Source organism: Rhinolophus hipposideros, assembly GCF_964194185.1.
Source record: "Rhinolophus hipposideros genome assembly, chromosome: 8".
NCBI lineage: Eukaryota > Metazoa > Chordata > Mammalia > Chiroptera > Rhinolophidae > Rhinolophus > Rhinolophus hipposideros.
In genome coordinates this window covers 50,766,642-50,787,355 of record NC_138054.1, presented here as the reverse complement: position 1 = coordinate 50,787,355, position 20,714 = coordinate 50,766,642, and the positions used below count along the sequence as shown (strand labels likewise).

The window sequence follows — 20,714 nt, the reverse complement described above, 5'->3', positions numbered from 1 at the left end:
TTTGTTTTCATGTCTTAAATATATAAGTGTAACATCATGAATGGTTTAGCAATTGATAACACTGCTGGTCTAAATCACACATGCTCAGTTGAATTCAGAAGGCAGTAAATGAGATGGTAAATTTTAACTCCTCAAACGCATTTATCCTACTTTCTTTTCCATCATCATCTTCATAGTAATGATAATACTATGTAACAGCCCTTAGGAAGTGATTACCATAGGCTTACTAAACTCTTTGTATGCCTTATCTTATTGAAGGTTTTTAACAACTCTATGAAATCTGTACTTTTATTTCTACTTACAAATGAGAAACCTGAGTTTCAGATTAAACGACTTGAGCAATACCACTCAGCTAGTATTTGTGTTTAGGTTGAGAGTGACTTGTTTAGAAAATTTGAATGAATTCCAAAACTAATATTAAAAAGCCTTAAAAAGTTTTATGTGTCAATACTTTCTCTGCATCATAATAACTTGCAACTAATGTAGTGGTGTGTTTTTTTCCTAGAAGGTATTGGGGGTATTTCTTATTTATAAATTTATTTTCTACTTGAAAGTTTTTTGGTAAAATACACCTAACATAAAATTTACCATTGCAGCCATTTTTAAGTGTACAGTTTGGTACTGTTAAGTATATTCACCTTTCAATGAATGTAATTTTAATAGAGGGTGTCACTTTGTACTTGAGTACTATTGTCTGCCGGGTGGAACCCCAGCTGTTTCATCCAGAGGATGGTTTGGTTTGGTTTGTTTTCCTTAAAATCAACAAAAGTCCTGGGCCAGGAGTCAATGGTAAACATGTAAACAATTACACCACAACACAAATGTGGTGTAATTTGTGTTGAAACATTCAAGGATGAAACATTCAAGGAATATATTTAATATCCAAGGAAAATATCTAATAGGAGAGTAGAAGGCGACAAGAGAAAGCAATAGTCTTCAAGAAGTGAGTTCCACGAGACTTTGCTTGAATCATTTTGATTATTATTGTGCTTTATTATTATTAAAATAGGCTTTTAAAATACCAAGCTCTACAGAATAAAATTATGTGCAAGTTTATGTTTTTTTTTTTTTTCCTTTTTAGCATATATTTTCGTCTTTTAGCAAGATTCTCTGTCCACTTCTCTTGCATTGCACTTGTAATTGCCTTACGTACTGTGCTTACTCTACTGCTCAGGGACTATTTAATTCTGTGTGTGATGAGTGGAAAAATCTATTCTTAGTGCCTAATAGTATTTAGGAAGTAATAAGACACAAAGAGCCAGGAACCATATCAGTTTAATCTATCTTGAGTGCACTGAATGTATTTTGTGGGTACTTACTTTGAACATGATGGTGTTGTGGTAATTGGTATGATTAGTGTAATACTTGGGTATATCATAAAATAGTTAAAAATGGGGTTAGATTCTGATAACATAGCTTGCTCATTATTCATTAGTCTCAGTGTTATTGCTTTGCATTCACTATGAATACATTTATTTCTCTTTCCTAAAAGTAAATGCTTAGCATGTTGGTCAAATCAGAAAAAGCTGTTTTAGTATAATTAATTCATTACATCCCACTATCTTAAACCAGAACTATTCTAGTGATTTTAATTCACTAATAGTCCCTGACATGTCTTTTGTAACTATGTAAAAATGGCAAAAGAAGAAAAAAAAGTTGTTTTAAGATGTATTTTATAAAAAAGGGCACATGCCATATATATTTTGTTGTATCTTTTGTTTTAATTGTAAAATATCCAAGAAATTGGATCTTGTGTAGTCAGTGGCTTTTTTATGAGTTCTTAAAAGATACCACTAACTAAAATTATACCATATTTGTGACCATAGCGTACATCTTCATTGCTGCTGCTATGTTTTCAATTAACTTCCATCATTCTCTACTTTTTATAGTGGTTTTGTGAATGTTTTGGTAAAAATTAATGACAAATTTGACTCAAGATGTTCTGTCAAATTTAGTTATAGGATTTTGGAGTTGGTGGAATGGATTGTAACTGTCATGTATCCAACTGTCTCATTTTACAATTGAGGAAACTGACTCAGATATGAAGCACTTGTGAGACTACACAGCCAGGCTGGCACCAAGCTGGGACTCAAAACTTGTCCCTTGACTTCTTATCCACACCCATCCTACTACTGGCTGAATGGATATCTGTCCTCCTTGCTTCTCTCTCTCTCTCTCTCTCTCTCTCTCTCTCTCTCTCTCTCTCTCTCTCTCTGTCTCTCTCTGTCTCTTATGTGTATTTTCCCTTAAAAAATTTTTTTTTTGGATTCCTGTTTCCTGACAGACTTTGCTAACAATGGAAATTTTAATTCATGCCAGCCGTGCATCAGAGTGTCTGAAGATCACTGTTTTTTCCTTAAGATGTACTCTGTAGAGGAACCTTTCCTTTGCCTTTCTTTGTACCCAGTTCCTTCTTCTGTCTCCTTCCAGGATGAAATAGTTAGCTCTCTCCCTTTTAAACTTAGTGGTTTCTTTCTTTATTCTCCATTTTAGTAACTTCCTTAAGATCTTATTTTGGAAATTTACTTAGCTGTTAATTTAGATTTTAACTTAATACTTTTTAGTTAAAATAATAATGATGGCCATATTTAAGAGTATACTCCTTAAGAATCGAATATTTGGCCACTTTCTGCTTTCATATTTTTCTCTTAGTTGACCTTTATTGAGTTGGGACAATTCTCTTATCAAATATTACATAGTTAGCTGCCTCATGTTATCTAGAAATTAATATATGTAGTTTCTTTAAAATTATCTTTGAAACGTAGTACTTCCTCACACTTACATGAATAAACATTTGTGGAATGACGCTCACTGGTCTAATTGTATAATAATGTGCACCAATGTTGAATTCACTGGTTAAGGAGATCTCTTCATTTGTAGAGCACTTACTGTTTCATAGTTGTTTGAAGTTGTTTTTCTAGTCATTTCTTGGAATCATTTCATCTTAGTGAAGGAATTCTGTAATATAGGAGAGCAAATATTTCGAGCTGCACAACAGCACAGAATTTTAATGACATAGAATCAAGACTGTATGAATTAACTCTATTTCCTCTCATGAGTTTACTGTAGGCCAAGTTTATATTTGAATATACTCAGTTGACAATCAGTGTCAAAATTATCAAAGGTAAAGTAATTTATACACATATTTTTATCTGAAATAAACTATGGCCTATTTCTTTGCCATCCTGCTATGGTCTCTAAATTCCTATTACATTACCTAATGTTTTTAAAAATTTGGGTGTTGGCTATAGAACAGATTTTAAAAGAAGAAGAAGCCAAAGTTATTCTTTATTTTGAATCCTTATAGTTAAGAAATTGTTAGACTTTGATTTTTGTTTTTCTTCACTGGAGTAATACAGTAAATCCTATAAATGTTGAATGTCAGAACAGTCCTTCGTGTATGCTTCACGTACCTCTTATTTTAAAAAACGCCTCACTCATAATTCATTCGCCAATTTATTACATGTGACCACTTTTCTTCTTCATTTCTCTGTTTCCTCTTTATTCAACATTCTCTGCTTCATGCCTTTAAAGGTAGAGCTCTCTGCGTCTTCCAGTTGATATCTGTCTCTGACAGAGCCCACAATTCAGCAGAACCACCTCTCCGCCCCAGGTGATACCCCTGCAGTTGGCTTTAGTTAATGGAAACTCTGATCTCTTAGATCTGTGAGAATGTACACAAATATTCATATAATACATTTTACAGACACTTCAGAAACTTTGAATCCCATCCATTTAAGCATGACAGTTACATGTTTGTGTCTGTTCATGTAAAGGTGTTCTTAGCTCACCAAATGAATGCATTCTTGGGAAAGTAAATGTAAATGAAAATTTAGCAAACAGAGGCACGTTTTATCCTTGCATGCAGGCTCACTGCACATTCTGTGCTCTCTAACTTTTCATCAGTTAGATACTGAAATAGAAACCTCTAGTACCCAAGTGTGATATTTAAGGAGCTCAGTTTTATACACTTTGGCAAGATAGTCAGTATACCTTCTAACAACTTGCCATCTTTCAACATTCATTCATTTAGCAAATACTTGCCTTAAAATAGAGAAGCTGCATCACTTAGTGACTAAGAGCATAAAACCTGGAACTTAACCGACTGGTTTAAATTCTGGTTCTGCCACTTATCAACTGTGTGCTTTGGTTATTTAATTTTCCTCTGTCTTAATTTTCTCATCTGGAAAGTTGGGATAATAACGGTACCTACCTCAGGTTGATGTGAGGATTAAATGGGTTCAAGTAAGTAAGAGTCTTAGACATGCCTGGTATGGCAAGAGCTGACCAAGTGTTACCAGTTGATGTTGATATTGTTGTTGTTATTCATACATGATGGTATGCCTTTGGTATACTTATAATCCAATGAGGAAAGAGAAACTAAATAGATACAGTCATTTGATATTTCAACTATTATTCAGTGCCTTCCGTGTGGCAGGCACTGTAATAGGCCCTGGAAACAAAGTAGCAAATGAGCAAACATATTCTTGCTCACATGAAACTTGTTTTCAGCAGGGAGGATGGTTAAAATCATTTTAGTAAGATGTCAAACCTGTTATAATAGGGAAAATGCAAGGCGCTGTGAATACATCTCGGCGGAGCACCCGCTTATTCTAAGAGGTCAGGGACAGTAAGGAAAATACATTATGACAAATGCTATAATGGAAGGTCTTTTTTAGGTTTAGAGATACCACAGAGTAGGAGCTGCTTGCATCGTCTTCAGGGAGTCAGGGAAAGCTTCTCATTTGAGCTGGTCTTGTGGCAAAGATGTACATGAGTGGCAGTGGGGCAGGAAGAACATTCCTGGCAGATGGAATGGTTTACCATGTTTCCCTGAAAATAAGACCTAACCGGAAAATAAACCCTAGCAGATTTTTTCAGGATGACATCCCCTGAACATCAGCCCTAACGTGTCTTTTGGAGCACAGCTTAAGACCCGGTCTTATTTTCAGGGAAACACGGTATAGGATGTCACAAAGCATTCAAAGCCTTTCACAGTCCCTGTATTTCAATAGGTATGTATTGTTGGGACAACGTGTGGGGCAAATGGAAGTGGGCAGTGGTACATGCTGGGAGAGCAAGAGGAGACGAGACTAAAGAGCAGATCAAAGGTATTTGTCTGCCAGAGTTGGGACTTACTTTATCCTGAAGCCTTTCGGTGTCACGGAAGTGTTTCAAGCAGAGGAGAAATTGTGATCACATTTTTATTTTTAAAGATCGTTCTTTTATCTCTGTAGAATATAGACTAAGATTAGAGACAGACCTATTGGGTGACTGTAGCAGTTGCACAGGCAAGAAATAATGAGAAACTGACTCAAGGTAGTGGCCGCAGAAATGTGGATACAGGATCAGATAGAAGAGAGAGATCAAATTCACATGCCTTAGTGAGCAACTCGATGTAGGGGTGAAGGAGAGTAAGTGAATGCTGAGGTCTATGGGAATGCCACTCAGGGACGATGGGAGGAGATGAGTCTGTTTGTCAACTTATATTTCCCCCAGCACTGACATGTCCTGTGTTTATACCGTGTTTCCCTGATAATAAGACCTAGCCGGACAATCAGCTCTAATGCGTCTTTTGGAGCAAACATTAATGTAAGACCCAGTATTATATTATGTTATGTTACGTTACATTATATTATGTTACATTATATTATATTATATTATTATACCCAGTCTTTTAGTAAAATAAGACCAGGACTTATATTAATTTGTACTCCAAAAGACACATTAGAGCTGATTATCCTGCTGGTCTTATTTTCGGGGAAACACGGTAGTAAATATCAAACATTAGCATCACTTTGAGAGACCTCCAAAATCTTTATATGCACTTATTTTCAGGCAAGTATGGTGATTTTATTCAGTTGTGAGACAGACCAGTTAGGTGGGTTTTCTCAGAATTTTACAGCTAAGTAGTGAGGAGAATTCAGGTCTGAGCTCCTGTTTTCTTGTATAGTATTCTGATGCAACTTGCCTGTTCTTCATTGATTGTAGGAGTTGCCTTCATTGATTGTAGGAGTTCTTCATTGATTGTAGGAGTTTGATTCTTGTATAGTATTCTGATGCAACTTGCCTGTTCTTCATTGATTGTAGGAGTTGTTCTTCATTGATTGTAGGAGTTCTTCATTGATTGTAGGAGTTTGATTGTAGGATTTTTAAGAACTGTAGGTAACAACTTTCATAAATGGTAGGGTTGAAACAAACATATGGGATACTGTTAGAACATGTATAATAATGTAAGGGTTTTGAATAAAGAAGAAAAATCCTTCGGAAGGGAATGGCTTGCATAGTAAAAGATGATGGGATGTTTCTTGTGTTTTGTGATTGGTCTTTAGTGCCCTCTATCGGCTGTTTAATCGAAACACCTTGATTCTTGAATACAGTGTTCCTTGCAGTGTTGTTTACCAAAACAAGAAAAATTAGAGATTTTAAAATTATATTAAAAGGTGATAAAAACCGATAGAGACTTAAAAAACCTCCATTGGGTCTAGGAGTTGGATAGAGGTCACAAGAAATATCTTTATAACATTTTGTTTGCTATAACACGGGTATGATATTATGGACTATATTTTCAGAGAACAGACTTTTCTGATGAGAAGCAGCCTGAATCTGGCTGGATTTTGTTTTTTAGCATTTTTTTATGTACCAAAGCCTCAAGAATAGTAGACACCCCAGTAGGCAGTCGCAGCTGCTGATTTTCCATAGGGTGGCTGGAAAATCATGCGATGACCATGAAAGGAAATGACTGTTACTCATTAAAGCAACTTCATTCAGCTTCGTGGGAAATCACACAGTCAGGAAAGTCATCATAGAAAATGAAGTAGTGATTATACATAATGGGGCATCTTCAGAAGTGGGTGGTTTGTCTTTTTTTTTTTTTTTTTAAGTGACAAAGAAGCTGCCGTTGTGTTCTCTTTCCCAGGAAACGTGGTGGTAGATTAGATTTAGAGATTTAGTGTTTAGAATAACTAGAGAGCTAAGCCTGAATACATTTCAGTAAGGAGCACACCTGGTACTAGTTTGAGGTCTAAAGAAGACTGTACTTTGCGTAAGTGCTCACCGTGCCTTTTCTATAATAAGGGAAATCTATTAATCTTTCTATTTCCTTTATTTCCTGGCTAATCTTCTTTTGAAATGTTTCTAATTATCATTGCAACCGGTTGATTTTGAAAACCAGTTCACCTACTTATCTGGGTTAAAAATAGTACTTTTTGATTCAATGTTATATGACACGACAAAGATTGCTCACACGAACCTCGTGAAATCATTTATTTGCTTTTGGTATATTTTACTGTTCCAATTTTCTCTCAGAAAGTTTAGTAATTATTAATATGAAGTAATGCTGGCTGCTTTCTGTGCATTGCATGAGGGGAATAAGCTATTATGTAGTTTCCCTTCCCCTCCAATAAAAAAGCCTTCCATCAAAAACTGACATCCTAAATGAAGGACATAATTGTACAGCTTATTTATTAGTGTGTCAAACTTAAAATCTAATGGTTTCATATTTCAGAATGAAAAGTGTGTGGTGATTCATGGTTGCTGGTGACACAATAGACAGCTCTTTTATATTACTGCACTGATTGCTTGCTGATATACCCTGTAGTATTATTATTATTATATATTTTTGGTTCTTCTCTGTTTTCTTCCTATGCAATAGCTCCCTCTACTTGAAAATATTGGTGTAATTGTAGTTTAACACTATGCACTTTATTAATGAGTTCCCATGACCGTCCTTACGTTTAGTCCTCTTCATAAATCTGTGGTGTTACACATCAAAGCATGTTAGAAATTTTGCTGAGAATTTCTTGACTTCGGGGTGAAAAAGCAAGGTTAGTTAAGGAAAGTAAGATAAGATGTTTGAAAACATTTTTCAAGGAATTAGGTGGGTACCCTTTTATTGACTTAAATATGGCATATTTGGTTAAAATTCCATGTAGTCCTTGAAAATGAACCTTTTTGTCTGAAACACAGAGGTATAGGAAACTGGATCAGAAAAGTTTGAAAAAAGCACAAAAAACTGTCAGCCACTTCAAACAGACACAGCCTGGTACTTAGCAGATTATGACTTTGCTAATTCCAAACTCTGTAATTGTAACACAAAATGTGTCAGCTTCTCTTCTGCTTTCTCAGGAAGTGTTTAATAGAAACTAACAATGGTAGAATTTCATGTTACTACATCTTGCTTTTATGGAACAATCTGTGTGTGTTGAAACATAGGAGTGAAATAGACAAACCAGAGCAAATGCTGTTATGATTGGGATTGTTTTTTCTCTCCCTTACTAAGTTTGAGGTTTGGTGATAGTACCATATACCTCTATCATTAGGATAAATATAGAGATTCTACTCAACAATAAGATTTCCATGTGAATATGTCTTTGCATTTGCAATTCTTTATTTCCAATTTTTTCTATCATTATAGTCAGAGCAAGTGGCCAAGAAATGGGGGCCAAGAGTAAGGGCTTGGGAGCCAGACTCTGTGAGTTTGAATCCTGGCTCTGCCACTTACCAGCTGGGTGATCTTGGCAAGTTTCCTTAACTTTCTGACCCTCAATTTCCTCGTAAAATACAGGCAATAAATCTACCCACATCCTGGAGTTTGTTGTAAGGATAAGTTGAATTAATGATTGTCAAGCACTTAGAATAGAGCCTGACACACACATAGTAAGTGCCATATATCAGTGTTTGTTGAATAAAATAAAAAATAATAGTGGGGTTATAAATTGGTCTTTATTAACCAAATGTATTTATACAATGTTAATGTTATCTTCAGTGCTTAACGAAAAGAAATATGTTATTCTCCTGATTGATGAAATATATTTGCACAATGCTTTGTTTGATCTCGTATTGCTTTGTATTTCTTTGTGTGAATAGTTCTCACCTAGGCGTACCTATACGATGTCATAATTTTAGGTTGTGCTATTTTTAAACATTCTTTTTAAATGCAGTGGAATAGTCCATGGTTTCCATGTCTTTTTTTGAACTGAAGTGATTTAGCAGGAATCTATCACTGGTGCACCGCCTAGGAGTGGAGTATCATTTTCCATAGTACACTTCTCTTGAAGCCTACCTATCTCCCAAGAGCAATAATAGATAGGCTTATCTTTGGTCCATAACATGACTATGCTTGAGGATGTCAGATACTCTTCCCCACTTGTCCCTAGACCTCTTGTAGTCCAACAAAATGTCAGTCACCGAAAGCTTAAAAAAGAAATTTGTATATATATTGAGCACTCATACGCACAGTTGAAATTGTTAAGCTTATGTCTTCACCTTCACACAAGCTGATATCTGTGTAAATGTTTAGAGTGGTATTTTAATAGAATTCGTCCTCTTTGGAAGAATATCACCAGAATGCCATACTCATGAAGTGTATATAGTCAAATGAGATTCATGAGTAAACATAAATTGTCTTAAGTCTGTAGATTTGTTTTCAAGGAACTGACTCATCTTTTGTCTTTGTTTGCTCCTTAGGACCCCTTAGACCCCACAAGGTCAGTGATTGTGATTCGTTCCCTGGTGGCAGATGGTGTTGCAGAGAAAAGCGGAGAACTGTTACCGGGAGACCGCCTGGTCTCAGTCAATGAACACTGTTTGGACAACATCGCCCTTGCGGAAGCTGTGGAAGTGTTGAAAGCTGTGCCACCAGGCACTGTACGCCTTGGCATCTGTAAGCCTTTGGGGGTAAGTGTTGAATTTTGTTACTATGGGAAGTGATAGTAGTGTAAGAGTTAAGAACAGGGATTTTGGAGAAATATACACCTGGCCTCGAATCCCTGTTCCACAGCTCTATCTATATGTATCCTTGTGCAAGTTTCTTAATGTCCTTGACTTACAGAATCAGGAAAAATACTGTCTATCTCATAGGGTTTGGGAGAATTAAAGATGATATTCATTATGTGCTTAGCACATTATTCCTGAATGCTAACGGCTAACATTACTAATCCTACTACTACTTAGCGCAGAGATGAGACCCACTGAGGTCTCATCACATTCCTATGATGTGAATTAAAATAAGTGTATGTATTTTAACTTTCATTTGGGAATGATGTTGAGATGGCACGACAAATTGAAATCCAGTTAACCATATCATTTTAACTATATGGCAATGAGATTTTAATATGGTGTTCTGATCATCAGAGTGCCTTGTAACCCTACTATCTGAACTCCTATATGGTCCAGCCATCTTGAAGTCATTTTATTGCTTAATCTCATGTACTGAGTCAGATTCCCATTTATGATTGACGGCCACATTACAGTTATGGTGCTGTTGAGGTTCCCCAAATACAAAAAATACTTGATAATTTTCAAGCAGCATTAAAGCAATAAAGTATTATTAAGTGCTTACTATATGTCAGTCAGTATTTTAAGCCTTTTACATACATTAACTAATTTAATCCTCATAGAACTTTAAGAGGTAGTTCTCTTATTACCCTTATCACAGAAGAGTCAGTCAAGACACAGAGAGTTGAGTAACTTGTCCAAGGTGATATAACTAATAAGGGGCAGAGTTGGAATATAAACTCAGCAGAGTGGTTTCCGACCCAGTGCTCTTAACCACAATGCTATATATTCCTGTATTAGTTTGTTGTCACTAGTATAGTTTGTGTGCAGCATGTCTGAAACAGAAAGCATGGTTATAGTAGAGTGTTGGATTGGACTTCACAAAATCTGGGCTCTGTTGCTAACTTTGCTATGAGTTAGCCCAGGGGGTTTCAAACTCAAAGACATGTGGTATACCTAAGAATCACCTGGGAGCTGATTAAAATGCAATTTCCCAGGTTTTACTCTCAGAGATTCTGATTTAGGAATTCTGATGTGCTGTTCAGGAATCTTCTCCTTCAGTGAGTCTCCTAGGTAATTCTAATGCAGAATTTTGCTCTTTGAGAAACATTGTACTCGTAATTTGATCATAGATACACCACTTCTTCTACGAGCCTTTCTGAAAAGGCTGAACATACTAGAGCTCCTAAGATCTTTCTGAACTCTAAAACTCTTTTATTCTATGAAATATATTAGATATATATACCGGGGGTGCCAAAAATATGTATACAAGTGGACACTTTGGTCAATGTTGCACAAGCAGTAGTTCGCCATAATCAGAAGTGTCTGGACGCTGATGGTAACCACTTTGAGCACCTCTTGTCGTTGCAGAAGTCAAATGTGACTTGTATTCATCTTTGGTTATCGATATATATTGAGTATTACAATTTTAATAGTTTTTTCCTTTCTTAAAATGTGTATACATTCTTTTGGCATATTACTAGAATCGTGTATTACATACAGTATTTTTGCATTGGGGAACTTCAGTATGAACTTCATGTATTACTTGTTTATTCTTTATGCAGTACATATAAAGACGCCTGTATATTACACTTCTTAGACAATTTAAATGTTCAAAATGGAATATAGCACATAGCTCCCTCAAGTTCTTTATATTGTGTTTTTGGTGTGTGGATGTTGCCATAGCTAATACATAACACAAGATGCTCAGTTTGATTTTTGGACAAATTAAGGAAGGGAATACTTGATATTTTTATGGCGACCTCATCTTCTTGGTGTTTTGGATTGTGGCAGATCTATGTCTAGATTTTTCTCTGGTGATGATTTGCCTGATTGTTTGGACTGCCAGAGGAAATCACAAACTATGGTCTGCAGGAGTTCAACAGCACGATTTTACTTTGAAGCAACTTAAGAAAGTCTCAGGCAGTATAAAAACATGGAACTTAGTATCAACTGGGTGTGGATTCCTGTGCTATATCTGGCATGGGGTAGAGCTGCAGAAACCTCAGGACCTTGAAGCCTTGCTCTTAGCAGGTTTTAGAATGTGATCATTGTGAGGTGGACCTTTGTCTGGGCTTCCCTCAGTGAGTGGAAAGCTGTCAGGATACTTGGGATTGGGAGGCCAGTAAAGGGGTGAGAGAAAGGTCACTTTCAAGACTTAAAAAAAAAAAAATTCTTAGTGGAATTACCACTAAGTAATTCCTTATTTAACATTTGGGTTCTTCTAGCAAAACTGTCTCCTTCTGTGCTGTAAATAATGATGCATAGATCTTCTCCAAGGTCTCTGCCTTTCTCTTTCTCTCGCTCATGGTTCAATTGGTGGCCACTTATCTGATTACCTAATATTTACTGAGCATTTACTCATTCCTCAGCAGAAGTGGCATTGGAGTTAAATAAGATGGTCCGAAGTCAGGTTGGGGCAGAAAGACTATGAATATATAACAGAAAACAAAATAGTTTTTAATTAAGTCTTGAATCGTGTAGATATATCTACATCATGCAGAGGTATTATAGAATTTTGTATTGTAGTTTCATATAGATACATATTATCTATATAATAATTTTCATGTTAACCATAGATGTGACTTACTTTCTATTTTGTCACCTCAGATGGACCAGATTCAAAAAATGAACGAACTGACTTTAGAAACTGCATTGTATCTTCAGAACAGAACAGAGCTAGCAATGGAGTTCTTGAGTTAGACAGCTGTGTGTTTTCGCTTAGTTCTGTGATTTGCAATGCTGTGTGACCTTCGGCCAGTTATTTAACCTCACTAGCAACCAGTTACTCATCTACAATGTGGGGATTGCATGGCATGGTAGCTGAGGTCACAGGCTCTAGAGCCAGACAACCATGGTTCAAATTTTGGGTGTGTAACTTACTAGTTAAGTAACCTTGGGCAAATTACTATGTCTCTTTTATTCCTCTATAAAATGGAGTTAATAAGAGCACCTACTTCTTAAGAGTATATATCAATATATTAGTAAATACAGTGGAACCTCGGTTTTCTAATGTAATCCATTCCGGAAGACCATTCGAGTTCTGAAACATTTGAAAACCGAGGTGTGGTTTCCCCATAGAAAGTAATGCAAAATGGATTAATCCGTTTCAGACCTTTAAAATCAACACCTAAAACTGCAAATCTATTTTACTATCTAATGATACCATAGATAAAATTTACGACGTTTGTAAACTGAAATGTTTGTCAACGGAGACGTTTGAAAACCGAGGTACCACTGTATATTAAATGAATTGATATATTTAAAGTACTTTAACCTATTTCTATGATATATTTAAAGTGCTTGAACCTGGGGCTGTTTGCTATTATTTTTATATAAATGTAAAATAAATCTGGATTTCTTAATAATTATGTCTATTCCTGGGAAAGTGATTTTCTTTTTTTTAAGGAATGTGTAAAAACAATAAAAAGTTTGAGAAGCTTTGACCTGAATATGGCTTTCTTTTTAATAATTAAAGAAAATTTTGTTCTAATAAAAGAATGTGCATGCATTTTATTATGTACTTGAACTTAATGGAAAAATAAGAATTAATCTGAAGAGTGTTTGAAACTAAGGCATTTTCTTGACTATAAAAGTGTTTCTGTGGTTGCCAGAGGGATGGGGGGGTGGGGGAAATGGATAAAGGTACAAACTTTCTGTTGTAAGATAAGTAAGTCTTGAGGATATAGTGTATAGCATGGTGACTATAGTTAACAATACTGTATTGTATAATTGAAAGTTGCAAATATTAACTAAATTTATTGTGGGTATCATTTAGCAATATATACACATATCAAATAATTATGCCTAAAACTAATATAATGTTATATGTCAGTTATAATTCAGCAAAAGGTATAATAGCTTCATGGTTGACAAAAGCATATCTTCAATTGTGCTAAAAACATAAAAATGCTTCTATTTTCAGGAAGATGATAAAGAAGAAGAAAGTTATTATATTTTACATTCAAATACTAATGAAGACAAGAGTGAAATTTCAGGAGCAATTCATGATATAAATTCATCTTTAATACTTGAAGCACCTAAGGTATTTAGTAAATTTATTTCCCATTTGAATGGTTTGCTTTGAGCTAAAGGTTCTATAAAGAAGACAAAAGCTTGTTCCCACTCCCTTAGCTAAATATGTACAATTTAAATGATAACTCTCCATCTTTATTTATTTATTTTTAAACTGAAATCTTTTTCCTCTTATATCACATTGCCTCCATAAATGACATAGGACAAGTGTAAGACATTTTCAAACAAACATACTTTCTTTATACTAATATATTCTTAAAATTTTGAGGGTAGAACGTATTTTTGAAAATAGACCTGCATTTAAAATACTGTAGAAAACAGCTATACAAAAGAACTTACTGAATGCTTTCTAAAGAAGAGTTATGTGTTTAGTCCAATCCTACTTTATGTTTTAATTTTAGAAAGTATATTTTGAAGCATTTCCTTTTCTATTTTTAAAATGAATTGTGCTTGTTTTGCTCTTTGCAGTTAGAGTTTGTTTTTGTTTTACTTGATATCAACTGTCTTTTGATATTCTTTGCATAATTTGTTGACTGTCTCAAGCTGATACATAGTCCTATAATATCCATTATATTTTTATAGTGTTGACTTTTTTTTGGTTAAATCTTCATAACCACACAACATGTTCAAATATACTCTCTAAACGAAAATTTTTTTTGAAATTTAAATAACTGGGTTGCAGTATTTGGTATACTGTGTTAATTTAAAAGCTTCACCACAACGAAGTTTAGCTGCAAGTGAGGAAGCAATGGGAAGGAGTAAATTCATTTCAGAAATTTACACTTAGTAATACTTAATAAATAGAACATAAAGTAGGAAGTGTCATTGATCCCTTAAAAGGAGTGGGGCCTCACTGTGCCCAGCACTCTAAGAGTTAGGTCAAAGGGTCAGCAGATCCATAGAATCCTCAGCTATTATCTAGGAACTCCACAAAGTTCCTGCACATCTATGACTATTTGGCTTCAGTTGTATGCACTTGATCTTCTGACTAGTGAAATATAAATTAATTTAAAGCAATTGAAAAGCATACTGTGTTCATTCTTTTTTGTCACATATTTCAATGCAGATAAAAATATATTTCTGTGATATGATATGTTATGAAATAGTCATACTCAAAGTGATTGAGACATACTCCTCATAGCTTTAGTTTATAGAGAATGCTTTTTGAACATGAGAATAGCCATAATTTCTGAGTTACTTAAATTTGAAAATCCTCACCTTTCAATTCTTTGCTTTCTGAAGTAATAGTAGGAAGTATATCTGCATTTATGGAGAGATTCATGAGTTAAATATTCAGTGTAGCAGTTTACCAAAATTCCCATTTCTGACTGAGAATTTTCAGGTGGTTAATGTGTAACGAACCTGTTAGAATACCCATTCACCTGGGCAAGGTCAGGTTTCTGCTTCTTATTTTATTGTGTATCCCTTTCCTGGGCTGAGGGTTGTGTGGTCGTGAGCGTATATTTCTCCTCATTTGTAATGGAGAGCTGTTCATGTTAACCATGCATTGGCGTGGAATAAAGTAATGGTAGTTATGTCAGGGGTTACATTTTTAGATAATGTGTAGAGTGCAGCTTTAGGACAGGTGTAGTTTAAAATTTTACACAACTTTTGTTTTTTACAGGAATTTAGAGATGAACCCTATTTTAAAGAAGAACTTGTAGATGAACCATTTCTAAATTTGGGAAAATCTTTTCAGTCCCAACAAAAAGAGATAGACAACAGCAAAGAGGCCTGGGAAATGCATGAATTTCTGACTCCAAGTTTGCAGGAAATGGGTGAAGAAAGAGAAATGCTTGTTGATGAAGAATATGAGCTGTATCAAGATTGTTTTCAGTCCATGGAGCTGTATCCCTCATCGCACATTCAAGAGGCCACTCCTGTTCCATCCAGGAAGGAACTTTATTTTGGTACCCAATGGTTACATGATAGTGAACCATCTGAGCGTCAAGAAGCAAGATCCGTGATGAGTATGTATTCCCAGGAGAGCCAACAGTATGGCTACAGCACTGAAAACATGGTAAGGGATTAGCACAGATATTTCACATTCCCCCTTCTCTCCTCCCCCCCCATTTTAGTCCCTAAGTCATGTAACTTTTGAAAAAAAAACAAAATTTAATGGATCTTTTCATAATTAATAATTTTCCCAAGAGGTATTATACAATGTATTGCTGTAATAGCTCATCTTTTCTGTATTACACAACTTGTAGTTGGAATCAGTAAGCTACAGTTGCCTTGCTTCGTAGTGTTTTGTTTCTTTCTTCTTTTTTTTTGCTTTGCTTTTTTTTTCAGTGAATTTTTTTTATTTTTTATTTTACTGGGGAACATTGGGGAACAGTGTGCTTCTCCAGGGCCCATCAGCTCCAAGTTGTTGTCCTTCAATCTAGTTGTGGAGGGCGCAATCCAGCTCCAAGCCAAGTTGCTGTTTTTCAATCTTTAGTTACAGGGGGCGCAGCCCACCTTCCCATTCGGGAATTGAGCTGGCAATACTATTGTTCAGAGCTTGCGCACTAACCAATCGAGCTATCTGACCACCCTGCTTTGGTTTTTTAGAGATGTTTTTCTCCTAATTACCCATTTCAAGGAAGAGTTCTCTTGTCATTTGTTTTTTTTTTTTTTTTAATTCCCTCAGGGAGACGCAGCTATATATTTCTCACATAGTGCATTCATTAGGGAAAAGGAAAGCAAACTGATTAAAGATAATATTGTTGTTTGTATCTTGCTTATCCACACTGTTCTCTATTATGCTGTGTTTCCCTGAAAATAAGACCTAGCCAGACCATCAGCTCTAATGTGTCTTTTGGGGCAAAAATTAATGTAAGACCCAGTATTATATATTATATTATATTATATTATTATATTAATTATATTATACTGGGTCTTATTATATTAAAATAAAACCGGGTCTTATATTAAAATAAGACAGGGTCTTATGTTAATATTATATTATATTATATTATATTATATTATTAATTATATTATACTGGGTCTTATATTATATTAAAATAAAACCGGGTCTTATATTAAAATAAGACCGTGTCTTATGTTAATTTTTGCTCCAAAAGACACACTAGACCTGATAGTACAGGTAAGTCTTATTTTCGGGGAAACATGGTATATGATACTAAATAAAAAGTCACTGAACTCTAGAAAATTATCTTTACATTTTTGATATTGCCTATTTACAACCTAGCAGGAAAGCATTATATTTTAATTGGTTTGTAGTTGCTATTAAATCACCAATAAATTTTATTTTTTGTTAGAGTTAACTGTTAACCAATTGAAATCTTTCATTAGGGACATTTTTTTAGTGTTTTATTTTTGTTTATTTCCTGCCCCAAATTAACTTCCAGGCAAGTGAAAAGAAACTTATTATATAAGTGTATACAGTAGTCTCTTCAGGTATAGTATGGCGCTCCCCTCACTGAAGTTGACAACTTTCCCAAAGTGATGTGCAAAGTGTGCCCTCATTTGTTTGCTCTCTCAACAGGGCAGATAGAGCATGGTTTTTTCCTTTCATTCCCTTTTCCCATCTGTCAATGCTTGTGTGTCCTTCTGCTATGCAAGGTGCTGTATTGGATGTATTTATGGAACCCCAGAAGATTCCCCATAATAGAGGATGCTGGGCAGTCTACCAGAGAACAGATGTTTTGGGATTGTGTGAATAATACCTTGATATGGGAAAAGATGAGAATCACCTGATGTGTTGCTTTTGACATTGGTGCTTTCTATCTTTGCCATTCCCACTCCTATTATCTTTCAGTGCTTGACTTCAAACAGAATATTCAGTTATATGGAGCAAATTCTAATCATAGATTATTGAATATTCATAAATACTCCCTTGTTGTGGCTTTCTTCTATAAAAAGAAAATTTTCTATTTACCCAAATATAAGGCAACGTGAAATATAGGCCCATTTTTATATATGTTTAGGGATATAGATGAAATAGTCAACTGTATATTCATAGTATTTATAAATTTAATTAAACGTTCATATTTTAAAATCTATAAAATGTTAGTTTTTGCCTATTCTCACATTTAATGAAATAATTTTATTAAAATTATTTTGATGCATATTCAATATCAGTATCTAAATTATCACCAGAATCATTTTTTGATCCTTTAACATGGCTTTCCAACTATACTATCTTCATTTCCACTGAGGTTGTTTGAGATACGTTAATTTTTTAATCCATACTCTGAGTCAGAATTGTATCCTGATCTCAAGTACTCATTTGTATAACATTAGGTTTTTAAAATATTCCTCTTGTAAGTTTATATTGATGATCTTCACAATGTAACCGCTTACTCTATTGTTTGTTAAAGTGCTCTTTAAAAAGCTTGTTTATAACAACATTCAATGCTCACGATTTTGAGAGACATGCATCCTAATTAATAAATCTGTGTGAAATTTCCTAGCTTTCTGATTCTGTGAAGTAACGTCTAGAGGCTCTCTAAACTGGCATTAAGATCATTTCAGTCCTAATGGGTCTTGCCGAAACAATATTTTATTTTTAAAAAATAATTGTATGTACTTGCTTTAGGCATTAACTCTTTTCCTCCCTTTCCATACTCCACAGTGATGACAGTGTAGGGGAGGGGAAAAAATGTTTTCCTCTACCCTCCTAGAGATTGTCTGGCTGGGACCCTAGAAATTAAACTGACAAAAGACAGATTAACGAAAGAAAAAGAGTTTATTAGTACCTGTACCATGCATACGTGCGGGAGTAACTCAGTGATGAGTAACTCAAAGGTGTGGTTAGAACTTGGGCTGATATAACATTTTAACGAAGAACAATAAATTTATAGAGAATTGCCAAGACAAAGGAAAGGGGGTTTACACTTTTATAGTCAGCAAACTGTAGGAAGGTAAATGCATGAGGGAAATTAATGGAAGATAGGATTGTTTTAGTAAGGTTTGTTATGTATCTTCCTCTTAGTGCCGTCTCTGAGCTGAAAACTGTAGAGTCCTCTCCGGTGATTGAGAATCAGGGATGATAGAGTTTTTCTGAGTCTGCTCTTTCTCAGTTGTCTTCAGCTCATTATAATCCCTATGCCAAAGTGACATATTTCTGGATAGGATATTCTGATCCCTATAACAATGATACCCACATGATCAAGATCTTTATTTGCCTTCCTCTCATTACTGATGGACCCCTGTAGTGATAATTTATTATCTAATATTACAAGCTTCAAGTAAATTTTAAAAACACAGTCAATGCCTTATAAATATATAATTCCCACTACTCTTCTATTTAAAGGGTGCCTTCCTGAAGGGTAGAGAAACATTATTGCTTCTATCTTCATTGTAACATCCATTTTGGGCATAGATATAGCTATATTTGTGGAGTGCAAATAGTACCCAATTACTTCAAAGTCTTATTTTTCTTCTCTACCACCCTCTTACTCCATTTTAGTTGAAGGATGAAACCATCAAGGTTTTCCCTTACTCCTTCCCTCCTTATTTCTTAAACATTTTTTATATTGTAGTAAAATACACATAACAAGAAAAATAACCATTTTAATTATTTTAAGTGTATAACTCAGTGGCAGTAAGTACATTTACAATGTTGTCAAACTATCACCACTATCTATTTTTGGAACTTTTTTGTTTATTTGGGGCTTTTTTTATAGTTGACATTCAATATTATATTAGTTTCAGGTGTACAGCATAGTGGTTAGATATTTATATAATTTATGAAGTGATCCCCCCCAATTAGTCTAGTATCCACCTGGCACTATACATAATTATTGCAATATTACTGACTATATTCCCTATGCTGTACTTTACATCCCCACTACCACCTCGTAACCACGAATTTGTACTTCCCATTCCCTTCACCTTTTTCACCCAGCCTCCCAACCCCCTCCCATCTGGTAACCATCAGCTTGTTCTCTGTATCTATGAGTCTGTTTCTGTTTTTTGTTTGTTTGTTTATTTTGTTCTTTAGATTCCACATAAAAATGCTATCATACAGTATTTGTCTTTCTCTGTCTGGCTTGTTTCCTTTAGCATAATACTTTCTAGGTTCATCCATGTTCTCTCATGGTTCCTTATTTTTTAGTCGTGGTAAAATAATGTACTACATAAAATTGACTATTTTAAACATTTTTAGGCTTATAGTTCCAGTTGAATTAAGTACACTTTCATTATTATGCAACCATGACCAGCATCCATCTCCGAACTTTTTTATTTTCCCAAACTGAAACTCTGTACCCACTAAACAGTAACTGCCCATTCATTGTCTGGGAACCAACCACAGTTCTACTTTCTGTTTCTAAGAGTTTGACTATTCTAGGTACCTCATATAAGAGGAATCATATAATATTTATACTTTTGTGTCTGGCTTATTTCACTTAGCATGATGTCTTCAATGTTCATCCATGTTGTAGCATGTGTCAGAATTTTTTCCCTTTTTAAGGCTGATTAATATTCCATTGTATGTATATACAGCATTTTATTTACCGTTCACAAATTGATGAACATCTGGGTTGTTTCTATCTTTGGCTGTTGTGAATAATGCTTCTATAAACATTGGCGTACAAATATTTATTCAGATACCCAAATTTGGGGGGTATATACCCAGAAGTGAAATTGCTAGGTCATATGATAATTCTATATTAAAATTTTGAGGAATCACCATGTGGTTTTCCACAGCAACTGCTCCATTTTACTTTCTTACCAGCAAAGTTTTCCGATTTTTTCACATGCTCACTAACATTTGTATTCTGGTTGGTTTTTTTTTTTTTTTTTCTTCTTCTTCTTTTTAAATAGGTGTAAAGCGGTATCTCACTGTGGTTTTGATTTGCATTTTCCTAATTACTAATAATGTTGAGCAACTTTTCATGTGCTTATTGGCCATCTTCAAAGATTCTTTTGAGAAATGTCTTTTCAAGTCTTTT

General features: G+C 34.8%; 1 protein-coding gene across 5 annotated transcripts in view; it reads left to right on the top strand.

Annotated features, from left to right (window-relative positions):
* PATJ (PATJ crumbs cell polarity complex component) overlaps positions 1-20,714 on the top strand; it is a 299,142-nt gene that overhangs the window by 77,338 nt on the left and 201,090 nt on the right. For all 5 annotated transcript variants that reach the window (XM_081055925.1, XM_081055924.1, XM_081055921.1 and 2 more), the window contains exons 18-20: positions 9,469-9,678; positions 13,703-13,822; positions 15,437-15,832. In XM_081055925.1, coding sequence (XP_080912051.1) covers positions 9,469-9,678; positions 13,703-13,822; positions 15,437-15,832 — 726 coding nt within the window. The remainder of the gene's footprint in view (positions 1-9,468; positions 9,679-13,702; positions 13,823-15,436; positions 15,833-20,714) is intronic.